The sequence below is a fragment of the Gracilinanus agilis genome, chromosome 5 (genome assembly GCF_016433145.1).
Source record: "Gracilinanus agilis isolate LMUSP501 chromosome 5, AgileGrace, whole genome shotgun sequence".
Classification (NCBI taxonomy): Eukaryota; Metazoa; Chordata; class Mammalia; order Didelphimorphia; family Didelphidae; genus Gracilinanus; species Gracilinanus agilis.
The window spans coordinates 68,844,761-68,871,205 of record NC_058134.1 but is presented as its reverse complement, the minus strand read 5'-3'; the positions used below and the strand labels follow the sequence as shown (position 1 = coordinate 68,871,205).

Sequence of the window (26,445 nt, the reverse complement as noted above, 5' to 3'; positions counted from 1 at the left end):
CCTCCCTCCCTCTCTCTCTGTCTCTCTCTCTCTCTCTCTTTCTCTCTCTCTCTCTTTCTCTCTCTCTCTCTCTCTGTCTTTCTCTCTCTCTCAGAAATGGGTAACCTGTTTCATCATGGGGCCTTTGGAATATTGTCTGGTTGATTAGAGGTCTTATTTCTAAACAGTTCAACTTTAAGCTCTAAACTCAAATATATGTTCTCTACTTTTTTTGAGGGATTCTCTTTTCTATATCACTAATCATTACATTTCACAATTGAATGGTTAGGTAAGAGTGTGCATGTTTTGCTACCTGTATTTTACTACCTAGAGTTTTTTGCCTCCCCTAGATGGAGAAAATCCCCCAAGAAACCACGTGAATGAATCCGGGTATAATAACCCAGTTCATCATGCAGTAATTAAAACAGAGAGCTCTGTGATCAAAACTGGAGTAAGACCAGAGCCCGGCACCAATGAGGACTACGTGTCACCCCCTAAATACAAGAGCAGCTTGTTGAACCGGTACCTTAATGACTCTTTGCGACACGTCATGGCCACAAATGCAGCAATGATGGAAAAAACGAGACAGAGAAACCATTCGGGGTCATTTAGTTCCAATGAATTTGAGGAGGAACTGGTGTCTCCATCATCATCAGAAACTGAAGGCAACTTTGTCTATCGAACAGGTAAGAGGGTCCTTTTTTTTTTTTTGAACTGCCTTTTCTTGGGCCAGAATTTAAACCCAAATTTTGCTATCCAAATGTGATTCTTGGTGGTGTTTTCATTTTGTGTGTGCCTCAAGCAGAGATAGGCTGTACTTTAGTTACAGTGCTTGATTTGGGTGGGATAAGGGAGAGAATGATGCCTTTCTGAGGAGACACAGGTGAACTTTTTCATTTCTTGAGGGTATACTTTAAAAGATTGGGTTGATTCTAGGAACAAAGAGTTCTGAAAAAAGTCACATGGTGGAAATTGCCTTGACAGATCTGAGTGCCCTTCATGCTTTGCCACTTACTCTCTATGTTGTGTAAGGGTGAAAAAGGGGTTTTATGGGTTCAATATTTAGGACCTCCCAGAATTGGAAGGTGCTCTTACCTTTGGTGATTAAATCTAAAGATGGGCAGTAAAGTCTTAATCTAGTTATCACAATTGTATTAGTCAATAATGATAATCACTGACATTTACATGGTGCCTAGCATTTACAAAGTACTTTACATATATTATCTCATTTAGCTCTCACAGTTGGGCCCCATAAGGTAAGGACTATAGGTATTATTATCCCCTCTCGATGGATAGGCAGTCTGAGCTTAAAGAGGTTAAGTGCCTTCCTTAAGGCCCTGTAGCTACTAAGTTAATGGTCAGTTGACTGTGGTCCTATCCATCAAAGAGTTCAAGGAAGAGAATGGAAATGGGGACTAGACAATGACTTCACTGGTAAGGAAACACTCTACCAATGCAGGTCTGCACCTCCCCTACAACTTTATAGTCAAAATAAACAGAGGATGGAGGAGATGAGCAAAAAAAGGATTGAGATGTACAGGATGAAGCTGTTGAGAAGGGTACCATGGGGGCAGCTAGGTAGCACAGTAGGCAGGGCACCAGTCCTGGACTCAGGAGGACCTGTGTTCTAATCTTCCTCATTCTGTGACCCTGGGCAAGTCACTTAACCCCAATTGCTTAACCCTTGCTGCTCTTCTGTCTTAAAACTGGTACCAAGCCAGAAAGCAAGGGTTTAAAAAAGAGAGAAGAGCTTTATGAGAAAACCTAAAATAATGAATGAATTAAACTTTCAGGTAGGGAAAAAATAACCAATAACAATTTTTTTTTTATTTTTACCCTGACCTGAGTTCCCGTGTTTTTAGAGAAGCCTCACCTTAGAGAAAACCAGGGGGCTCAGATTTATGTAACAGTGAGTATAGTCAGATCCCTAAACCTGAAAATGGCAAAGGGTTCATATACAGAACTCTCCGGAAGCAGAGTTTGCCCAAGAGACATGGAGGAGATATGAAGGAGGGTAAATAGAGGCAAAGAGATATGGATGCATGCTGGTTTGGAAGTATATGTGTGAATATATACACATGTATGTATATGTGTCTTTCTACACTCAATGTATACACACACACACACACTTCTCAATCAGGACACATGTGTATACACAAATATATACATATATGTATATTCTTTCAGATCCTCCAAGAAAAGGTATATTGTGTGTGTGTATATATATATATGCATATATACACATATATATGTGTGTGTGTGTATAATATGATTGGGTATAGGTCTTCAGGTTAGCAGATAACATACATGTGTATACACACACTTATTTTTTGGTATTTTTTTGTAGAGTGGGTTAGATAAGCCAATTTATCTTTGTAAAAGAGGCAGAATCTCACTTTCAGATGACCTCTGTAGGTGTTTTATCATGAGACCAATTTTACCATATTGAATACTAGAGCTTCCATTTAATTATTTGGTTAGCACGGAATTTAGAATCAGAAAACTTAAGCTTGAGCATCCTATGATAGCCCTTTATGAGCTGTGTGATCTTGGGGGAGGCATTTCCCTATTCTGGACATGATTTTCCTCATCTGTGAAATAAGAGAATTGATCTAATCCAGAGGTTCTTAACTTGGGGACCTATGACCATTTTTTAAAAAATTTGAATAACATATTTCAAATTATCTTCTGCTGAAAATCTATTATGTTTTATTTTACGCACTGAAAAACATAATTCTTAGAAAAGGCTCATAGGCTTGACCAGACTGCCAAACAGTTCCCTGACACAAAAAATGTTCAGGATCTTCAAGGTCTCTCCCAGATGTGATATTCAGTAGTTTAACAATCCTTTTAAAAAAAATAATATCATCAAAAGACACTTTCCCAGTATCCTTACTATTTGGAAAAATCATGCTACTTTCAGAGGAGGTAGAATATAAACTCTGTAAACTCTGAAGAACATTAAGCAACATGCATGCACTAGGGACTATTTTTCAAAGTTAAATATCTAGGTCATTTAGGTTTGGGTTTTCTCCCACTAAATGTTGCAAATGTATTTGGTCCATCTTATGAGTTAATTATTACTCACGTTTTATTTTTAAATCAAAGCATTTTTAAGATACACAAATGGAGAGAAAGCAATTTAAACATAAAAACATTTCACCTTGCATGTGTGTAACTAAATTCTGTTGTTGTGGAAAAAATAAATCATGCTCCCGTGCTCTACAACCTGCTTGTGAAGTTTCAGACTGACAGAATAGCTCTTTAAGGACAGGGATTGTGTCTTGTTTGACTTTGTATTCCCAGCACTACTATGGTGCCTGGCACATAGTAGGCACTTAAGTGTTTGTTGCTTAATTCATTGATTTCAAGTCAGAACTTCAGAAAGATATCTCTCAAGGAAGAATGTAACAAAGATATCCATCTCAACTCCTATAGGATTATTGAGGTCCCCCTCATCCCGTGGAAGTGAAGGAAAAGGGGAAGAAAGGAGAATGGCAACTTTCCTTCCTATGTATGGCTTCTTTAGGAATCTTTTTGATTTCCTTCTTGAACAAAAATGTTGGAAATCTTTCTATGATCTCAATGACCCAGAGACACTAAGAAGCAACTTTCCATAGTGTAGTAGAGTACTCTTCGAGTTAGGTGAGATCTGGGTTAGAATTCTGCCTCTAAGACTTACTAGTCTTGTGTGACCTTGCCCAAGTGACTTCACCTCTCTAAGCTTCTGTCTCTCATCAGTAAAATGGAGGCAATGTTTGCTGTATTCATCATTGTTGTTCAGTCATTTCAGTTGTGTCTGATTTTTTTTTTTGTGACCCCATTTGGGGTTTTCTTAGCAAAGATACTGGAGTGATTTGCCATTTCCTTCTCTAGATCATTTTGCAGAGGAGAAAACTGAGGCAAACATGGTTAATACCATTAGTCAGTATCCGAGGCCAGATTTCAATTCAGAAATCAGTAAAAATTAGGTCTCCAGACCGAGTTTTCTGGTGCAACTTCTTATTCCTGGTTCCTTCTTCCCTCTTCAGATGATCTCTTGAACTGAACCTTCCCTTCCCTTCCCATCTACCCACCATTTTTTTTTCTGCTTTTTTTTTTTCTGACAACAAGGAGTTCCTCCTATCCATCTCCTCCCAAACTGGTAAAGAGGGGTTCCTCTTCAAATCCTTACTTAGGGCACTATTACTTTCTCTTCAGACCCCTGGCATAGGAGTCCCTTCCCCCTTCCTCTTCTGTACAGAAAACACATTAAGAAATACTGAATAAAAATTGGAAATAGGAGTTTTGGGGTGACTCACCCCCATCTCAAAAATAATTTTGTTATTCCTCCTGACTTAAGGCCAGACATTGTGTCCACTGTACTAACTGCCTTCTTGTATTAAAACTCTCTCAGAATTGTCACGAATAATAAAAGCTAACATTTCCACAGTGCTTCAAGGTTTGCCAAGAATTTGACATATATCATTCCCCATCGTGCAAATGCAAATGCCTTTGACCTAACCTTGGTGCAAGGAGCATTGGATATGGAGTCAGAGGACCTTGGAGGAAATCTGATTTCCACAACTAGCTGCTTATGGGATGTTTGTGCATATTTTTTGCTTATTGTCTACTCCTTTAGACTGAATTTCTTGAAGATAGAGACTGTCTTTTGCCTCTGTTTGAATCCCCAGTTCTCAGCATTAGTGCCTGGCACATAGTAGGTGCTTAATAAATGTTTATTGACTAGTTGGCACTTAGTAGGCACTTGGTAAACATTTATTGACCAACTGACTAAAGTCCAACAAGTCACAACCTCTCTGGGTCTCAATTTTCCCATCTTTAAAATTAAGGGATTGGTCCCTGCAAGGTGGCAGAGTGAATAGTGCAGGAGGTTCTGGGTTCAAATCTAGTCTCAGACACTTCCTAGATATATGACTGTAGTCAAGTCACAACACCTTTTGCCTACCTTTTGTCCTTCTGCCTTAGAATTGTTAATAAAACAAAAAATGAGGGTTTTTTAAAAATTGAAAGTTAAAAAAAAAAGGATCAGATTAGATGGCCTTGGAAGTAGCTATTAGCTTTAATTCCATGCTGTCTTGTTATCCTTACAAGAATCCTATGAAGCAAACAGTGCAGGTATTATTGTCTTACTTTTCAAGTGATAAAATTTAGAGAAGGGAGGTGACTCACCTAAAAGAGCAATGTTTCCAGTATTAAGTCAAATCCCAGCCTTCTGACTCTTGCTCCAGTATTCTCTCACTTCCCATGAACTGTCTCCTTACTTTATTTTGTTCATTTTTTAAAACCAACTTCCAGGAGAAAAAAAAGAGAAAGCCGCAAGCCCAATTCTATGGTTCATTCTAATTAGACATATTTCTGAAAGCTACCAGAGCAGAGGCAAATTATTATTTTTTCCTGTGAGTTAGTTGCATCTAGGTCTGAAGTCTGAAACATTTATGAGAGCAAAGTCTACAATTAGAAGTGGTTAGAATTAAGAAGATAATTGCACAACAGTATTTCTAAAAATAAAGGAAATGTATTCACTCAGCATTTTGTTTCGGATGAAGTCATCTAAATTAAAGTTTGCCAAATGCCCGTGTAACAGGCGAGCTCTGGTTATTGTCCAGAAACATTACAAGCCACTTTTGTGACATCAGATGATCAAATTATAATTTTCAGATGTAGGAAGAATTAGTTATCCTATGAAAAGTAGATTACGTGCCAATATAACCAGGGAGCCCAAGTGCACTTTTCTGGGCACTGAGCTTCAAAATGTATTCTGTAATCCCTGGGTGGGGTCCCCTTTTCCAAAAGGTGGATAGATAAAGATAAATTTGAGTTTACACAAAAACAGGCCCCTCCTTGTCCCATCCTCCAGAGATACTATCCCACCCACATTCCTGGTAGGACACATAGGCCTAGGAGATTCTACTGGCCCTACTTTACCTTAGCAGGAAAATATTTCCAACCCATCTGAGAACCAGTTAGGGCCAAGTGCTGCATCATCTGCAAGGCTTAACACACTGTTTCTCAAGTGTGTGTGTGTGTGTGTGTGTGTGTGTGTGTGTGTGTGTGCATGTGTGTGTGTGTGTTCTGGGATAACAGCAAAATAAAAGCCATATGATAAGCATTCAGGAATAGGCACAGATTACCTGGAAGTACTCTGAATCAAGGAATAGGACCCCTCTATTGTGCATTTCTGGAAGCATGGCTTTTAAGACACCATGAAGACACTCTTCATACTTCAAGAACTGGGCCTTCATTGACCAGTCCCTCATTACACTGAAATTTGGCTTCTGTTGAAAACTAGACTTCTCTCTCTTTCACCTGCAAAAAGAAAGTCTGAAAGATGTAAAAACTGTTAAGGGGAAAACCTACCCAAAAGTCTGTAAGTTTTGAAAGCAATAGAGTAAATAAACCTGGATCAAGAGAACAATGGAATTTCCTAGGACTGGAAACCAGCTCAGAGATACTGTTGATCCTTGGCTTTAAGGATTTGTGACACATAGACAATTCTGACTTAATGCAACCTAACTAAATGACTGCCAAGTGCCATGCACTTTAGGGAAGTGATTCCACTGGTAGAAGAGGTAGGTGATCAACCACGACAGTGTTCAGAGCTGGAGAGAAGTCAAGAATGAGGACTGGGAAAAGATTGAGCAGCTAAGAGAGCATTGGTAACCTTTGGGAGAACAACGTCCAGGGAATGGAAGGGCTGAGAAGTGATTTGGCAATGAATAGAAAGGGTTTTCCAGCTCTCCCGCCACCCCTTTGGAGCTAAGCAGTGAGATGAGAGCTATAAGAAGATAACTTGAGGGCAAGGCAAGGTCAAATGGTCTTATTTAAGAATAAGGAGAGCTGGATGTATTTAAAAGCAGCAAGGAAAGAGCAGGATACTGAAGGCGAGAGACAGAGGAAATGATCTATAGAGGAAATTTCCAATGAGATGGAAGGGAATGGGATTGAGGGGACAAGCAGAGAGGTTGGCTTGGCCAAGAGAACATCCAACTCATCTTCTGATGAGGGACTGGCGCAAAGGACAGCCAGACTCTGAGCCAATGATACTTTGGATTGGGCTTAGGAAGCTGGGCAGGGTCAGACACTTGGACAGTTGGACACTTGGGTAGCCTGAAGAGTCAGGAAAAGATTTGAGAGAAAGGGCTACCCGACTGAGATGGTTTATTTCAAAATTTTACCCAGAACTCAACCATGAAAGGCTGAAATTCTTCCTCCTTTTCTTTTTTCATTTCATCTTCTTTTCCTCCTATGCCTTTTTTCGTCTTTCATCTCCTCTCTCTTTACCCCTTCCAACATTTTTTCTTTCTTTCTAGACCTCCTCCTCCCAGTTCTTCTCCCTGTTGGCATGTGTGTCCCACCTCTTTCTCTCAGGACCAACATAATTCAGTTACATAATGATCTAAATCAGCTACCCTAGGGATGGTGTTATACGATGTAAATGTTGTTTCTACAAGAGAATATTTTTTTAGTTCTAAACAAATGATTTACACACAGACTTTTGGAACCCAATTGGCTGATTAGTTGGGGATTTCCCAAAGAGTGTAAACCATGTATTTTTGTAAATCAAACCTTTTAAAAAATGTACCAGTTGAGCTATCGAGAAGATTTCTATGGTTAATCCTTTTGAAAAAGTGAGTATTCACTTCATAATGTATCTCTGGGTATGTGTGTATACACTTGCTCAAAACATGTATTTCATTTGTTGAAAACTAAGTAGATCTCCATGGAATGCAGGAGTGGCCTCCATAGCTAGTTACAAAAGATGCTAAGCATTAGGTGTGCCAGAATTCCCTTTTGCGCTTTAACCTTCAAATACTGTCCTCTCAATTCACAGTCACCTTTGTGCATTATACACCCTTATTTTTAGTGAAAGAATTGGATATTTTCTATCTGAATTCTCAGACATTCCATTTCAGGCATGAAAATTACTAGCTGGCTCTTTAGCAGAATAGAAGAAAATCCTCACTAGTTGGCCCAGCTAGTTATATTTAAGGAACACTACGAAGAAAATTGTCAGAGCCCTCGCTTCCATGTCCGGAATAGGACTCCTCCTCACTCTTGCAGGACGTGTTCTTAATTTAATTTTTAAGATAATGGAAGTTTACCCTTTAAAAACCAAATCTTTTTCATATGAATCATTTTCATTGATAAGATGAAATGTGCTTCACATTGCCGTTTCCTTAAATAGAATGTACTCCAGAATGCCAAAGGTTCTATGTGGGTGTTCCTTCCAGGTATGCAAATTATAACCTACCCATCCTAGCCATCCCATCCTAGGCAGTGCTGGTCCATGTCCTCCTCTAAACCCATCATGAGGGTTCAACCCATACATTTTTTCAGGACCTCTTAACAATTTGTGCATTTTTGGACTAGACTTGTGATTTCATTGGTTTAAGGGACTCTTGATAAGAAAGCTCCCATGATCTTGACAGATCTAACCGACCCTTTAAGAAATAGTCTTAGAGAGTTGTATGGTTGCCCTGAGAAGGTAGATGATTTGTCCAAAGTCACACAGCCAATATGGCAGGGGTGAGACTTGAACTCAGGTCTTCCTGGCTACTATACTGTGCTGAGTGTATTGAACATAATTTCATCTTTCTTTGATGAATCTGGGAGCTGCTAGGTGGTACAATGGATAGAATGCCTGGCCTGGAGTCAGGAAGAGTCATCTTCCCAAGTTCAAATCTCGCCCTCAGACCCTAGCTGTGTGACCCTGAGTAAGTCACTTTACCCTCTTTGCCACAGTTTCCTTATCTGTAAAATAAGCTGGAGAAGGAAATGACAAACCACCACAGTATCTTTGCCAAGAAAACTGTAAATGGGGTCAGGGAGAGTTGGACATGACTGAAATGACTCAACAATAAATGATGAATCTGGGTCATCATTTCGACACACCAGTCATTTATGGGACGAGGCTATAATAGTGATATCCTCAAGAATTATTTAGCCATTTACTATCCCCGATTTCTCTTCCTTCCAGGTTAGTTGTCAATCTCTGTATTTTAGCTTCTAGGATCTATGAGCCTTTATTCTTTTGGTCTTTTGTCCCAAGCTTATTGATGAACAGGCTTAGTTTTACACAGTTTTACTCAAACATCTCCTCTAGCCTCAAATGAGTCACAAACCAGTGCTACTTAATCTTCCCAATGCATTGCATTAGTTATATCATCCTCTTCAAAAAACTTCATCTGCTCCCTTCTTCCTACTGAACGAAATGATTATCCCTTATTGCGGCATTCAGGGCCCATCCATGATCTGATTCCAAATATCTTTCCATCTTCATCTTCTATTCTTCATGCCAGTCAAACTAGATTTGCCATTTCCTGAACTTGGTTCCATTTTCTATTGTCTTTGCTTAACCTTATTTATTTCATCTATAATACCCTTCCCAGTTGCCACCTGTAAATTCATTCTTTTTCATTCTATTCATTTTATTAAATATTCATCCTATTAAACATTGAGTCTATTCATGTTTAAAGGTTGAAGTCAAATGCTGTAACTGTCTTTATGATGCCTTTTCTGATTCCTTCCTCTCTCCCATCTGGAAGTATTTCCAGGCTTCTGACCTCCCTTAACTCTTGCTTTGAGCATTGCTTATGTTTTTCACATTCTATCTTGTATCATAGTTTTCTCATTTTGTATTAGAGGAAGCTCCACAAAATCATGTGGAGCTTACATTTTTTTAAAAATTAAAAAAATATATGGTCACTGCACCATATTCAATTCCTACAGTGCCTTATAGGGCAGCAGTGGATAGAACATGAGACTTGGAATCAGGAAGACTCGTCTTTCTGAGTGCAATTCTGACCTCAGATACTTATTAGCTGTATGACTCTGGGCAAGTCACTTAACCCTATTTGCCTCAGTTTCCTCATCTGTAAAATGAACTGGATGTGGAACTGGCAGACCACTCCAGTGGTCTGGGTCCAGGCTTTGTCAAGAAAACCCTAAATGGAGTTACAAAGAGAGGAGATTGAAGAAAACACTCCAACAGTTCTTTACTCATGGTAGCTTCTCAGAAGACTGGATGATCTATAAGATTTCTTCCAGCACTAAATCCTGAATGATGAGTATTTATTAAACAAATGAAGAGAGGAATGTCCCTAGAGGTCTTTTTCTGTTTTCTTTCTGGTTCAGGGCTTCATTCTAGGTGGTCAAGGTGGCCAGAAGACTGTTTCCTGAATAAGTGAGGTGTTCCTATGGAAATATGAAGAGTTAAGCCACATAGAGTCGAGTTGTGTGGTAGGTCAAACCGAGCTGTGAACATTCTAGTCTTTCAGCAAGCATGAAGCAGTGACATTGTTGATGATGTTGGTGACCTCTGAAGGCTGTCCTACCTCTAAATGTGTGGTCCTTTGACCTGATAAGGAAGAAGATGATGATGTTTCTAATTAAGTTCATCCCAGAACTCACAATATAGGAGTCAATCAAAATCGTTCATTTCTTGAAAATAGCATTTTCTTCGTGGAAGATAACCCAAGGAATTTACATGAATTTTCTGCATCATTCTACTTGCTATTCAGAATTGGTTGCTTAATAGAAATAAAAATCAAGCAGGAACACAAATTTCATCAGAAACATTTGCAGACTTATTCAGAGATGGATGACTATTCATCCTCCATTCTTTATGTATTACTTATTGCAGTCTGAGACTTGCAGAGGAGCCCCATTGAGGAAATGTCGGCCCACTCCAGACAAAGCCCTGCTTAGCTCATAGACATACCCAAGCTCAAAGGCATCTCGGCTTAGAAAATATATACAATGTGTTCCTAAGGGCCTTTCTGATTGTGATGCTTTTTCTTTAACCTTTTCTCTTCTTCGTGTGGTGCTTAGGAAGTGAGTGTAATAAAAGCAGAATAAATATCATGCAAGTCTCTAGTCTGTGCAGGCAGACTCCAGGATCCTGCATCTGTCTGCTTCTTCTTGAGGCTCAAGCATTTTACTATATAGTATGACTATTTGATAGAAGAAGAGCCCTAAATAACCCTAAAATGTGACTTAAAAGAAATAAGGGAAAGAAAAACTAAAATGTAGGGAAGTATTTAAATGATGCATCTTTTAAAAGTAATTTTTACAACTAAAAAAATTTATTATCTCTCCTACCTTCCCATTAAAAAAAGAAAACCCTAACAAATATGTATATTCATGCAAAATAAATCTTCGCATTGGCCATGTGCAAAAAAAAAATAGATTATCTTATTCTGCATCCTGAGTCTATCACCTCGATAGCATGTTTCATCATCAATCATCTGGAATCATGTTTGATCATTGTGCCACTCAGATAAACAATGCACGTTTCAAGTACTCAGGCAAACAAGAAAATCCCAAGTGATATGAAAAGCCTGCAGATTAGGAAATGAAAGTAAGCATATCTCAAAACCAAGCACGTTGATGGATGAGGTTGATTGAAGAAAGGGAAATATTAAAAAATATATAAAAACAAACAAACACAAAATCCAAAGGAAAACATAAAAAGACCACATTACAAGCTCCTGGGTCTTCCATAGCTTGGCTTTCCCAAAGAGCAGATAATTTCTAATGTTCTGAGTTGTAGTTTAGGACAATTTTTTTTAAGTTGTCATATACACATGCTTTGATCTCAGATGAAAATGAGCTCTGATTCTTTTGGGTGATATCAAAAAGTTTTCCCTGATCTTTGAGAGATCAAATATACTAAAACAGTAGAAAAAGAATGACTAGATCCTCAGCTAGATCTTTATATTTTCTAGGCAGTAAATGGGAAAGGACAAGGAGTATCCAAAACTTAGCAATTTTCAGAGGGAAAGTTAAAGCAACTGCTTAGAAATGTTGAAGCAGTAACAGTTTGGCTGTTGTATATGAGTAAAACAATTGTTGGCGATTTTCTGATAAATTCTGTGCATTTCAACGCCTTCTGCAGTGGCCACATCCCTTGTGCAGTTTTATAGTGGGGCCGTTCATGCCACTATATTTAAGACTGTGTCAGTGTTTCCATTAAGAGACTTTTTCATTCCCCTGGGCTTCTAAGTCAGTCGTAAAAATTCAAGCCAAGTGCAAAACTGGCACAGAAAGAGGTTTATTCTCCTTCTGTGTGTAGGACATTTAAGTGGGTAACTCCCAGTAACACTGAATTCAGTTAGTTTTGTAAACCCGCTACACTGAGATGTGACCAAATAAACTCATCAAAGATGTCCTCTGCCCGGGAACAGAAACTCTATGAAAGCATTTTTCCCTGTCAGTGAAAACAGCAAGGCATTCTCTTCAATGGCCATGGGAGTATGTTTTCTTTATTTAGTTTGTAGCTGTTTTTTCCTCTCTGTCTCCCCACGTTGTTTCTAAAATTAAACAAGAATTTCTCTAGGTGAAAATTGGTCTTGTAGATGTGAAAATACTCTTACCCAGGAAAAATCTGAGTCTCGTTCCAGACCAGAGTTTTGATATTTTTAAATTATGGAAACTTGTGTTTTTGTTTACTATTGGAAATGATATAATTTATAATTACCTTAGGCCAAGTCTTAAGGAAGAAAGAAAAAGGACGGTTTTCATTAATTTGCCCATTTCTAAAAATAAGACTTGACAAATTCCGTAATAGTTGTTTATATGAAGCATGATGTGTTTAAATGACAACTAAATAATAGCTCCTTCTCTGCAATTCTCTCTCTTTACTAATAGCTTGGGTGCCTAAGTTCCCTTAGTCCTTCGATACTGAAAAAGTAATTAGAATTAGAGGGCTGCAGAAAGTGAGACTTGAAAAGGACCTCTGAGATCATTTTGGTCAAGCCCTTCATTTGACAGATGAGCAAACTGATGGAGAGTTTTATAACAGGGGAAATCATTATTTTGAGATGTTGATTTCTTAATTAATTGAATGTATTATCCCTTTTTACTCTTTAATACGTCTTATTGCTTTCCTTGTAGAAATGAGTGGTTTCGGGTGTTTATTGGTGTTTCCATGCTTTTATATATATTTCATTCATACTTCATAATTGAAATTTTGAGTTTGGGGGCAAGACTTCTTTGGCATTCCTTCGGGGTTTTTTTTTTCCCCTACAGCTGAAAAACTTTTGCAATCACACATAAAGTGTGATTAAAAATGGTAGAATGAAAGAGAGAGAGAGGCAGTGCCTAAGGACTCCCAACTGGTTCAAAAAAAAAAAAAAGAGAAATAAAGATGGTTTACAGAATCCAATTCAGTTTGACAAACCTGATAGCTGAGCTTGACAACAGGAAAACAAATCCCTTGGTGCTACTGAGATGGGAGCATGGAATAGATCACTGGATGTGGCCCAGAGACCTTGGGCTTGATTTCTGATTCTGATATTTTCCTTTGGTGAAATCCCTTACCTTTTCTGGGTTTCCATTTCCTCATTTGTCAGTTGAGGGAATTAGACAAGCCAGTCACCCAGTTAGTTCCCTTTCAGTTCTCAGAGCTCTGAACTTTGGCTTGCTTCTCTTCTGAAAAATCGAGATCCTCCCACCAAAGAGGCCTCTCATAAGAAGTGGAAAGGTAACTTCCAGAAGTTATCATTGGATAGGAATTTTCCAAAAAATGATGAGTGATACTGTGTCTATCTTATGCCTGGAACTAAAAACTGTGTTTCGAATGATCATGTGACTATATTATATTTATGGATGTCGGGAGATAGTTTACTCTAAAGCTTCCACTGTGTCTCAGATCTATCCCCAGCTTCTGACATCTATCTACCCTCCTTATAGGCAGAGCACAGTTATTTTAAGAACATCATCCTGTCCCCACCGATTGCTTTATTTTGGGTAACTTGGATAAGATGGTCAAAGCAAGCGACTGCTCAAATAGAAATTATACGTGCTCTTTTTGGGTGTCCAGGACAGAAGGTTGAATTTTACTTTCATAAATATGGGGAGAGTCTGTGATTTTGTTAATATGGGGAACTCTTGGCATGTGTTTTCCATTCACCTTGCCCTCCATCATATATATAGCAAGTAACTGTCAGAGGCAAGAATTGTACTTGGGTCTTCCTGACTTCAAGCCTTCCCCTATATCCATTGTACTGTACTTCCCCCTTTGAATGAGGTTTTTTTAAAAAAGGAGCCATGCTCCTTTGAATGCAAATTTAAAAAATGGTCGTAGGGAGGTCTATTTCAATACAAAGTGGAAAAATAAGCTAAAGTAACATACGTAATCATAAAGAAAAGGAGGAATAATGGGAGCAAACAAACAAAAAAAAAGAATTTTAAAAGTAGCATTTCCAGAAACCACATTTTATTTTCTAATGTTTCACTTGGTGGTCTGGATATTGGAAACTTCCTTCTCCCAGCGAGAAACTCAGGTTGGGATGAACACATCTCCCTCCCAATATAGTAGAATCGTTTCAAGTCAGATTGCCCCGTCCTGCCAAAAGTGTCATAATGACACTAAAATGTACCCCTCTCCTAAGGGCCAAGTTCTGGGGTCACTCCTTCCAGCTTCCCCCTTAATTTAGACAACAGATGCATAGAAGGCATGGCATATTCTGACTAGTCTGTTATATGGCCAAGAGAGAAAGGATGGCTGGCTGGCTGGCAGAATCCAGAATTCCTTAAATGTTACTATGTCTTACACTTCTAAATGTAAAATCCTCGGCCAGGATGGAGCCTTGTGCCAAGTGCCTTTGCTGGGATGTCTCAGCGGAGCACAGACTTAGCTGCTTGCAACATCAGGGTAGCCTCTGACTGCTGACAGATTTAGCTGGTCTGCACTTAAGGCAGAGGGATGAGATGTTTTCCTTTCTCTATTGTTGTCTTGGTCACCACTCTTCTTTCATTTTTTCCTCTCATTATTTCTCTGTTAGAGTCTCAGTCCATCCAGCTGGACCCAAAAAAAAAAAAAAAAAAAAAAAAAGGAATCCTTTCTCTCCGTGAAGAGGTCTCTTCCTCTCCTTAGATCGGTTATTTTTGTGCTTTTAAAAAATCCTTGAGCGGATATATCTCCATGTAGCTAAAATATTTTCTTTCAGAAACCTTCATTTATGTTTCTTCCCCAGAAATTTGAAACATTTTTGAGCTGCTCTCAGGAATAATGCTTTCTCTCCCTACTCCACCCCCCAAATACACTGAAAAGGAAAATATTCCAACATTGGAAAAATAGACCAAAACCCTTCAAGAGTTCGTTTGGAGAAGTAATGGGGATATATTACACAGTAACTATTAAAGTAACAGGAAAATTGGAGTTTGGGTTAGCAAAACTTCCCTCTCACTAAGCAAATGTCAAAAAATCCATCGATTACATTTTCACTGGATTATGCCGGTAGTTTTCCCCCCCTCCAGAACCTATCTTGATGAAATGCTAAAATGGCATCAGATGATTTCCTAATTTGGAGTTTTTTTCATTTCTCCAACTTTTCTGTCCCTGTAGTGAAATGACCAACCAGCCAACCAATCAGTTAATTAACAGGTATTTTTTAATATGCCAGGGTAGTGCCAGGAACTCTTGTAGACACTGGAGATATAAAAGTGAAAATGAAACAGACCATTACCTCAAAGAGCTTGTACTCTATAAGGGGAGAGAATGTCTTTAAAGTATGATTTTTTTTTTAATTCAAGCTTAAGTTTCAAATAGTCTTGTCTTTGTTTTGGGACAATGATCGACTTTCACAGAAATCTGTTCAAGAACTAACTAAAAGAGTCCATGTTCTTATATTAGTTCAGACCTTGAGGTAAGGTCTGAAATCTTCATGTCCTAAATTTTTCATCATCAAGAATAATCTGAGTCATCTTCAAAGGTTAAAAGTTTGCAATTTAGTCCTACTATTTCCAGGAGCTCCAATTCACTTTCTAAGACCCCAAATTTGAGCTGTTGCTGGTCTACATTGGTAGAGAGAGAGGCTTTCATCACCAAAAGATTCCTTTATCAATGAAAAGGGGTGGGGGAAGGTCAAGATTTTAAGAATACGGAAGGCAGAATTCCAGAGATCTTTAAAGAATAGAAGGATCTAGAATCAGTAAGAAATGGTTCAAATCCTTCTCTGACTTTTCTTATGTATAGGATCATGGGTAAAAATAATTTCATTTTCTTGAACTTTATTTGTAATATGGAGTACAAAATAACTATAGAAGCTATCCTACTGTGGGGATCAAATGAGAAAAAATATATAAAGTTCTTTGAAAGCTTTATAATACAACATAAATGTCAGATAATAATAATAACAAAAGAAGAATTCAGCCAAGCCCAACCACCTTCCATCTAGGTCGCTCTCCCTCTATGAGCCATTGAGATTTTTCTTAAAGACTTACTGATTTATAGAGGGGACAAGATAGGGAAGAAATTCAGCAGGGACAACAAGAAAACCATCCCTCCAAAGAGGAACTTAGAGGAGGCTGTGTTCAAGGATAGTCCCAGTCAGGGTTGACCTTACATACAGTCAGATAGGGTGGCTCTTGTAATGTGATAGGATGATGCCCTAAACCAGTGATGGGCAGACTTTACAAAGAGGGGGCCAAATGAAAGGAAATGCTCATCTGTCAGTCTGTTTCTAAGGCAACTCTTTCGAAGTTTAAATATTTTGTATCCTACTCAATGTATTCGTCGGGTTAGGAATAATGTCACATAGCCAGATAGAACATTTCAGGGGGCTACATCTGGCTCGTGGGCAGTAGTTTGCCCATCACTGCCCTAAATCTGCACCAATGTAAGGTGTTTATCAACTTGGCCTGAAATGATGACCATTGAGTTAGTCAACCTGTTGTTATTCGGTCATTTCAGTAATCATGTCTGACTCTTTGTCATCTCATTTGGGGTTTTCTTGGCAAAGAAACTAGAGTGATCTCCACTTCCTTCTCCAGTTCATTTTACAGATGAAGAACGGAGGCAAACAGGACTAAGTGACTTACCCAGAGTCACACAGCCAGGAAATGTCTGATTTCTGATTTGAACTCAGGAATATGAGTCTTCCTGACTCTAAGTTCTGTGCTCTCTATCCATTGTGCCTCCTGGCTGTCCTTTGGCTAAACAGGAGAGACAGCATATTGTGGTGGATGGAGCCCTTGGGCAAGAAAGATCTAGACTCTTTTCCTCATTCTGTTACTAAAAAGCAATGAGACCTTGGCTAAATTACTTAACCTTGTTAGACCTAATTTCCCTTCCACATTTAACATTCTGTGAATCTATGAATGGCAGTAGGTAAAAGCTGGCATTGTCAGAGTTTAAAAGTCCTTGTGTTAGTTTTATCAACATAGATTAGTTAAGCGTCCATGGATATATACCCAAAAGAGGTCTTGACCAAACAAAAGACTGCATAGACATCAAAATATTTACAGCAGTACTTTCCTTGGGTCACATAGGTAGATAGTAGCAGAACTGGTGGAAAAGCTGGGCTTTTCTCCCCCTACAAGTCTAGTGGTCCTTATCCTATACCATCTTGTCTCAAGATTATTATTGCTATTTTACAAATGAGGAAAATGACCCTCTGAGAAGTTAAAGAACCTACTCACAGTCTCAGAACTAAGTAGGAGGTGATATGGCACAGTAGGCAGTATGCTGATCTCAGAGGCAGGAAGATCTGAATTCTAATTCCATTTTGCAAATTTCCTGGTGTGTGACCTTGAGCATGTCACTTATAATCTGTGATCCTCAGTTTCCTGATCATAAAAATACCTTCCTTAAAGACCGTGGTGAGATTTAAATGAAATAATGTGTTTTAAATGAGCTAATGTGTATAGAGTACTTTGTGGTGCTTAAAACAATTTATAAATATGTCATCATCAACATCATCTCATTCTTGTCCTTTTTGATAGAGTGTGATAGATAATTGTCCTGAGATAAGATGTTACTCTGCAATTACCCTTGTATTTAATGTTCTATGGACAATTATCCAGGTGCACAAAATGATTGCTTTTTTGTAATTGAATAAAATTTTTATCATGTAAACTCATCTTCTGTTGGAACATTGAAAGTATTGTCAGGAGTGGACAGTAAAACTTCCTATAGTTTTGGTTTCTTAGGCTAGTTCTCTGTTCAGAAAACTTTTCATTTCATGTTGATTGAAGATTACGAGTATTTAGTATGGCATTATTATTTTTGCTTCACTCTCATGATTAGCTAATTCTTCTTGTATTTTTCATTGGAGTGCAGATAAAGACAGTTCTGGTACAAATTGCTATCCTGTTATTATTCAACCTTCTACAGTCTTGCATAGGATAAAATAGCTGCATTTCACAGTTGAATGTGTATTAAAAAGTAAGCTCATCTCTGCTCATTGAAATCATCTTCTGTACAATAATAAATGTTCTTGTTGTTATTGATAGTAATAGTAATCGAAATGAAAATAAACTAGGTTTCATCTGGCTTCAAGTTTGAGATTCCTTCCAATGTAAAATAATGTTGATTGGTAATTTTAGTCCTGAGACACCAGACTTGGAAATTCTGAGAAGGGGCAGGGTACCAGCAAATCCTGTGACTAAGAGTAGCATCTAGAATGCCAGGACAGAGTAAGGATGGCTGACAAAAGTGAAATTAGCCATAAGAAAAGCAAAAGGACAGGGTTCAAGGAGAATTCTATCAAATTTTTGGGAAAGAACACTCAGGATCTTAACTTTACAAATTATTTTCAAAATTTGAGAAAGATCCCTACCTTGATGAGACAAGTATAGTCCAAAACCTAAACCTTGGAAAGATTGCATGGCAGGGAAACCATTGGCCAATTTCATTAATGAACACTGAATCAAAAAATGTAAACATAATCCATCATTTGGGGAATGGTTAAACAAATTGTGGAACATGAATGTGATGGGATATTATTAGGTCATAAGAAATTATGTGTGTGATGAATACAGAGAAGTATGGAAAAATCTGTCTGAACTGATACAGAGTGAAGTTAGCAGAGCCAAGAAAATAATATACTCAGTAATCACAATGTAAATGGAAAGAACAATGATACATCCCAAAGTCAAAAGTAAATGTAACAAAATTTGGAACTCAAGTGAAAAGAGATGAGAAGACACCTCCAACCTGCCCCTTTGTGGAGGAGGGTAATCCATGACAAATATTGCACTTGTTTTTGGGCTTTTCAATGTTTCAGTCAGTTGTGCTGATTTTTAAAAAAAAAATTTTCACAAAAATATTCTATTTGTCATATGAAATGGCTCTCTGAGAGGGAGAAAGATGGGAGTGCGAACATGGGATACTATGATGATGTAAGAAACAGAAAATAGCAATAAAAACTTTTTTAAGTAAAAGGAGAATGAATCAATAATGAAAACAGCTACTTATTGTGAACATAATCTTGCTTTGTGCTGGCTCTGTCCTTGACTGATATTAAGTTTGGAGAAGGATGGCATTCTACAATGGCCACCTTGTAACTTACCACCTGGTAATTTTTTTTCAAAACAATAAATTATAGAATTTTTTGAGTTGGAAAAGACCTTCGAGATTATCTCACAGATGAAGCAAGTAAAGTCATCTATAAAAAGGAGGAGGGTGAAATCAGCAATTTCAACTAGAATTAAATTAATTAGTTTAGACCCAATTTGATAAAGCATCCAGGAGAGGAACTCAGAATCTTCTTCAGACACTTCAGGAAAATCTTATGAATGAAATAGGTAGGTAGAACAGTGGATACAGTACTGGGCTAGAGTCAGGAAGACCTAAATCCAAATCCCATCTCAGACATTTAGTAATTGTGTGACCCTGGGCAAGTCACTTAACCTCTCTTTGCCTCAGTTTCTTCTTCTGTCAAGTGGCAATGATGTCATGGGACACCTACCTCCCAGGGTAGTTGTGAGGATTAAATAAGAAAATAATTGTAAAGTGCTTAGCATAGGGCCTGGCATATAAATATTGACTGTTGCTATTCTTCCCTTCCCCATCATAGGATCATAGATTTGAAGCTGGAAGAAACTTAGAGATTACTTGTCCAACCCTTTCATTTTACAGATAAGGAAACTGAGGCAGCCAGTGGTTAAGTGATTTGCCTAGGGTTATACAACTAGTATCTGAGGCTAGATTTGAACTCCAAGTATTCCAGCACTCTTATCTACTGTTCCCCCTAGCAGACCTAGGTAATCAGATATTGTGAAGTAGTCACAGGAGGCTTCTATATGTACACTTTAGATCCACAGCTTCCAAATATGTTTAATTATATGCCCCAATTAGTAAAAAGTTAAAATAAAAATAATGTTTTTGAACACGCATTCTCAATATGCATGTATTTATTTAATTACTGTGTGACCCTGGATAAGTCAATGCCCTAAGCCATGCTCTAAGGCTGTAAGTTGCAGAGATGATTTTGACTTGCACCAGTAGGGGTTATCTAGGAGGTTCTTTGTACCAATGATATCATGGATCCAGTACCTACCCCTATAATTTTTACTATTGTATTACTATATTAGGCACCCTATAAAAGCAAATAAAAATGGGCATTTAAAGGGAAGACATAAAGATAAAATAAACAAAATTTTAAAATATTTTATTTCATTTAACAGTATCTAAAACATCATGTATATGTAATATTGGTAACAATTAAATAATATCGGTAACAATAATAAATAATATTGGAAAATAATATTGGTAACAATTCTAGTAAAAAACAGTGTGATCAAATAGGCTTTATTATTTTTGAAAAACACATTTTTAACACTTTTTAATAGGCTGTTCAGAGGTCTGGTTTGAAGTCTAATTCATTTCCATGCTTGTTTGTATAATGGTTATCACAGCTGAAAAGTTAGCACACAAAGAAAAGCAGATCACAAAAGAAGATGCTTAGAACTGGGTGCACTTACTCAATCCCATTATATATTTTTCATTATATGCTTTTCATTATTATTTTCATTATATACATTACATATATTTCATTACATGCCCATCATATACTTCTTCACCAAGTAAACAAAGGATTTGGTTGAAATTTGGCTAGTAAATTTCTCTCTTTCCTGATATCATTTAATTATTCTCTCAAACTAACCAGAAGATGTTAGAAATTTAAAATTGTTAATAAGTAGATCCAAAACCCACTGAAAATCCTAATTAGAAAATTTTGTTGCCAAAATTTTAAAGTATGTAAATATACATTTTTGTAAGTGACACATTTATATTATTTTTGGCAACAAAACATTGAATTTTTAAATGTCTTGCTAATTGTACTGGTGAAGTGTTATCATTGGCTAATGTCTCGATTACAATGTACACTTAGGGTAAGGTTATCATTAACATTAGCAGATATAAATATATATTTTGAACAATTCTTAAAAATATAATTTTTTTTACTTACTTTCTTGCCAGATCCAAATAGATCAAGGATTCTTAACTTTTTTGTGTTATAGTCCCCTGGTAAAGTCCATGGAGCCCTTCTCAGGATTATATTCTTCAGTGCACAAAATAAAATATATAGGATTTCAAAGGAATCCAATTAAATGGATATACAATCATCAAAATCTTTTTAAAAAACTAATTCACAGGAGGCAGCTGGATGGCTAAGTGGATAGAGCACCAGACCTATAAATGGGAGATCCTGGGTTCAAATCTGCCCTTCTGTTTGACCCTGGGCATGTCACTTAACTTCCACTGCCTACCCCTTACTGCTCTTCTGCCTTGGAGCTGATACTCTGGATCAATTCTAAGACAGAAGGTAAGGGTTTGAAAAAACAAAGACCAAAAAACCTCATCGATAGCCTTCAGGTTAAGAGCCCCTGAATGAGATTGTCACTGTATTTTTTTTTTCATAATGTGACTGGTTAAAAGCTTGAATTAGAAGTCAAAGTGTCTGCTCTGCCATTTTCCTGTAAACTTCGGTTTATATTATTAATATTTTCTTCAATCCACAGTTTACGGGAGTCTTTTTAGGCCACTGGTCCATTTTATGAGGCTTAGTTTAGTTAAAACTCAATAATATAAGACATAAAAATCATTTACTTGGATTGTGGAATATTGCAATAAACTGAAAGTGAATGAATGAGTGATGGACTCCCCTGTCAAACCCCTTCCCTCCAACCTCCCCATATTGTGGAAATCTCATTCTTCCCCCAGGTTCCTTTCATATTGTAAATGGCATGAGCATCACACAAATGGACTCAATGAGAAGTGTTAGTACCAGTCTTCATACTGAATATTAGAAGAGCTTATTCCCTTCTTCTGTTTTAGATGACAAAAATATAAATACAAGTTCTGTTGTTTTCAAAATAAATATAAAAACCAATTCTAATGTTGCTTCTCTGTGGATCATCTTGTATAGACCCTCCTTTGGAGACCACTGCCTTATATGACCGGTTTTTAATCCTTTTCCATTTGTAGGGTGGAGGGCAGATAAAGGTTAGGAAATAGAAAGTAATTGAAATATTGTAGACGAAAGACTTTCCTTACATATAGGGCCCATGGAATTTCTGCATGGGTAAAGAAATAAGGAAAAATAGCCTAATCTTAGTAAATTAATCTAAAAGAACCATTCTGCATTAAAACTACTTTAGTTTGGGGTTGAAAAAGAAGCAGTTCTATAGCAAAGTCTTGATAAACTAGTTGCTTAGTTATGGGTATTGAATTTCTGGTTAGCAAAGAGTTAAACAGATAGTCCTTTTTGGTTCATCTTTTGTTCATGAAACTCTTTCTAAAATGTATTAGTCCCCTTTCTGAAGTACAATGTAGTGAACTTAATCGAAACTCTCTCTAGCAATCTAGAATCCTTCCAGGCTTCCGGGTAATTTGGACAATATCCTATCATTGTAAAAAACAAAACAAAACAAAATGAAACAAAAAAAATCATTGTACTGACCCTAGGCTATAATTTGAAAGTTGTCTTTTTGAATAAGGCCTGGAGAGAAGCTTGCTTTTTTTTTTTTGGCCATCATTTGCTGCCTTTTGCGGGACCTGGCTTCTTATAGACCACTTTCCAACTAAGTACTCCTTCATTGCCCAAGAAATACTTGTTCACTCATTGATTTCTTTGAAAAGTAGATTATAGTTTTAAAAAATTTGAGTTAAACCAATGTTCTAACTAATTTGGTTTTGGTTAATTTTTTTTTTTTTTACCGTAAAATATTAAGCCCTACTCGTTCCCAAGGTCTCTGTGATAAACGATCATGTCAGTTTCACTATTTTAATTTTCCAGAAGGAAAAAATCGAGATATCTGGTATTATTGGAAAAGTAGCTATAGTATATATAACTAAATATATTTTACAAACCCAGTTTTTGATGTGGGAGCAAAAGGTTTTTGTTAAGATGGGGGGGGGGGGAGAGAATTTATACTCCCAAATGCTTTAGACTGAGATCCAGACATATTTTTTTTCTTTCAGTTTTCCTTCTTTGTTTAGTTTGAGGCTATAAAATCCATTTACAAATACCTGATTTGTGATGAGATTGATTCCTGAATAATCAAGCCAGCGAAGTTATTATTTGTATTTATAGGCAAATTCTATTCAAAGCTTTTTCTTTTTGGTTCAATAGAAACAAAATAAATATTTTATAAGAGTCATAATTTGAGTGCCTTTATAATTCCATTTATTTAAGTCAACTTCAGCTCTACTATTAAAAATACCATTGACTTTAATATTTTTCCCAGACAGAAATGTATTTCTTCCCTGTCTTTATAATATTTTCAGGTATCCACATAACTGAGATCAATGGTGCCTGCAAATGTAAACAGACAGAGATCTCCACATTCTTCCAATATCCCTTGTAATAAGGGAATGATAATAAATGAAAATGTAGATTGCATACAGATTTGAAAATGAACATGAATTTTTAGCAAATGATTTAAGGATATATTATTACCTCTCGTATTAAAAAAGAAAGTTGGGTTGTGTGAAGGGATTGTACGTTGAATAGAATTCTGAAAAAGCCTAATATCACATTTGGCACACGTAAAGGGGCACATTCAGAAGCAGCATTAAATAATGAATAACAAGGTAAAACGCTTCAAGATTAGAAACATACAATAATTGCTTACAGAGAGGAAATAACCTCATGATAAATCATCTGTCACACATACGGGACACCTTATGATGATGAAGCCTTTCCAACCTACATTGCTTAAAAGTAAAGCGCTAAATATAATTTAGTTAGTAAAAATACGCTATAGTTATAATAATATGATAATAGTGGAACTTGGCAGTGGAGAAACTAATAAATACTACACTTCTGAAATGTGACTAGACTCCAAGTACATGGTATTTTATGGTGTAGTTAAGTATGTGGCAGGACATACTAGACCTCGATTTTCTTTTTGTCTTTCCAATGGAAAAGTCAAGTTCTTTGTTTAAGGGAGTACTGTGGGGATTTTTTTTTTTTAAGGAAAAACAGGGAGCTAACGAATTCCATTCCTTTTTGCCAACTTTCCCCCCCCCCCAAGTCAAATTATCAATTAATAGGCCATTAAAGGACAAATGCTACATTGATGTTTTCTTATTCTTTTAACTTAGGGGTACTCCAGTAATTTCTAACTGGTGTTACAAATCAAGAGAACTTAAAACTTGGGTTCAGATTTGAAAAATAAGGAATGTACTTGTTCAAAAGCACTAGGATGTTACATGAAAAATTCAATTCAATAAGCTTTTATTGTGGGGGAGCTCTCTATCAAAAGCTTGTACTGTGCTGGGAGAAACAATATTGCCCAGGGATAAACAATTCTAAGCACATATATACAAAGAATGAAGGCTCACTAACAATTTGCAGAATATCTAATAGGAAGTAGCATTTGAGCTAAGTCTTTGGGGAAGTAGAGATTCCAAGAGGCTGGAGTAAGGAATGAAAACAGAGATAAGCATGCATGATTGCTCTGCAAAAACCCAGAGGTGGGAAAGTAGACCAAAAGGCTTAGCCTAAATTTGCACATTTAATCTCATTGTTACAAATTGTCAAAATAGCCTTCTTATTGCCATAATATTCTCTCTGACCTACAAATATTTTTGTCTCCCTTTTACTCCCTTTAATCAGTCTCTGGATCCGTCTGTGGCTCAGCTGATGGAATTCAGCGCCATACTCCTTTGGCTCTATCTAACATGGGCCTGAAAATCACTTTTCTCTGGGTTTTCCCACTTTCCTTGGGGAATGATATTTCAAAGTAACTTACTTTCCTAGCATAGGAACATGTGGAAAAGTGGTTGCTTAAATAGTAATGATTTTCAGACTATTTCTGACCATCATCCCAGGGCAGTAAGCACTGCCCAGTTCCTTGGCAGCACTTCATTTGCCCCAGACAAATGCATTTGAGAAGAATCTAGGTGGGCATTTATATAATAAATAGCACAGGTCTATAAATCCCTTTTAATCAGGAAAGATCTTGATAACACTTGCATATCAACAATATTTATTAAATGCCAGTACAGTGTATAGAGCTCTGGGCCTGATGTCAAGAAGATGTAGGTTCAAATCCAGCTTTAGACACTTACTAATTATGTGAATTTGGGCAAGGCATTTAACCCTGTTTGCCTCAGTTTTCTCACCTGCAAAATGAACTGGACAAGGAAAATGCAAACCACTTCAATACCTTTGCCAAGAAAACCCAAATGGGGTCACAGAGATTTGGACAGGATTGAAACAAGTGAAAGACAACAATATTTATTAAGCACTTAACTTTGTCCGGGTCCTAGAGAGGTAGAGGAAGAATAGTTGAATAGGTGAAGATCATTGGAGAGGGAAACAAGTGATTTTGTTGTTGGGATCTACTGCAGATTGACAGAAAGAAGAAATGGATGAAGAGTTTGGGAAACAGATCACGAGCCTAGCTTTCTCTTTCCCCAAAGCAGAGCATCAATCCCTTCTTGATTCCTCTTAGTGGTTATTTCATTCTGGAAATGATAAGAAACTTGTCTAAGGACAAGTAACCACTCCCTCCTCAAGTCTGTGATAAAGGAGAGGAAAATTCAAGGCTTAGTATGACCTGCACTCAAAATTCTGGGAAGGCTAGCTTCAAAGGCTTAGAAAGGAAGGATCAATAGAATCCTGTGAACTCAAATTCGAGAGTCACTTAGCATGGAAGAGATAAGTAATGCTCAAAAATGAAAACTGAGAGACACTAAAATAAACACAAAATAGTCTTTGACCTCAAAGAGCTTGCATTCTATGAGGAAGACAAAATGTAGACATAATAAGCATACAGTAATTTGGGGGAAAGAGTGTTGCTCCTGAAAGGTGGAAGGGTCTGAGAAAGTGGACCTTTAGAAAGGACTTTTCTGCAGTACCGAAGTTAACAACCACTTAGAGTTGGATTTAAATTAGGGACAAATAAGCATCTCCATCTGTTTTCCCACCTGTGGCCTGCTGAAGGGTCGAGGCCAGTTAGATGAGAATTTGGGACCGAGGGCAAGCTTCAAATGTTGCTTCTTGTTGTTGGTCTGTCTCTGGTAGCTCTCTGCAGTCCTGCTGTCCAACCACTCTCTCCTAGAAGTTGGTTAGCCTGAATGGAAGTCCAACTGACGGACAATGACTGTTCCTCATTACTATATGCTTGGAGCAGAATTAATGAAATACTAGGTTTGGAGAGAGATTCCATTGGCCGACAATCCTCCTCCATCTTCAGTTCTTTAAAACTTCTTAAATATTTGTG

General features: G+C 37.3%; 1 protein-coding gene across 1 annotated transcript in view; it reads left to right on the top strand.

The window, feature by feature from the left end:
* Positions 1 to 26,445, top strand: part of MKX (mohawk homeobox) — a 98,036-nt gene that overhangs the window by 23,569 nt on the left and 48,022 nt on the right. The window contains exon 3 of the mRNA XM_044678937.1: positions 311 to 665. Within this exon, the coding sequence (XP_044534872.1) occupies positions 311 to 665 (355 nt within the window). The remainder of the gene's footprint in view (positions 1 to 310; positions 666 to 26,445) is intronic.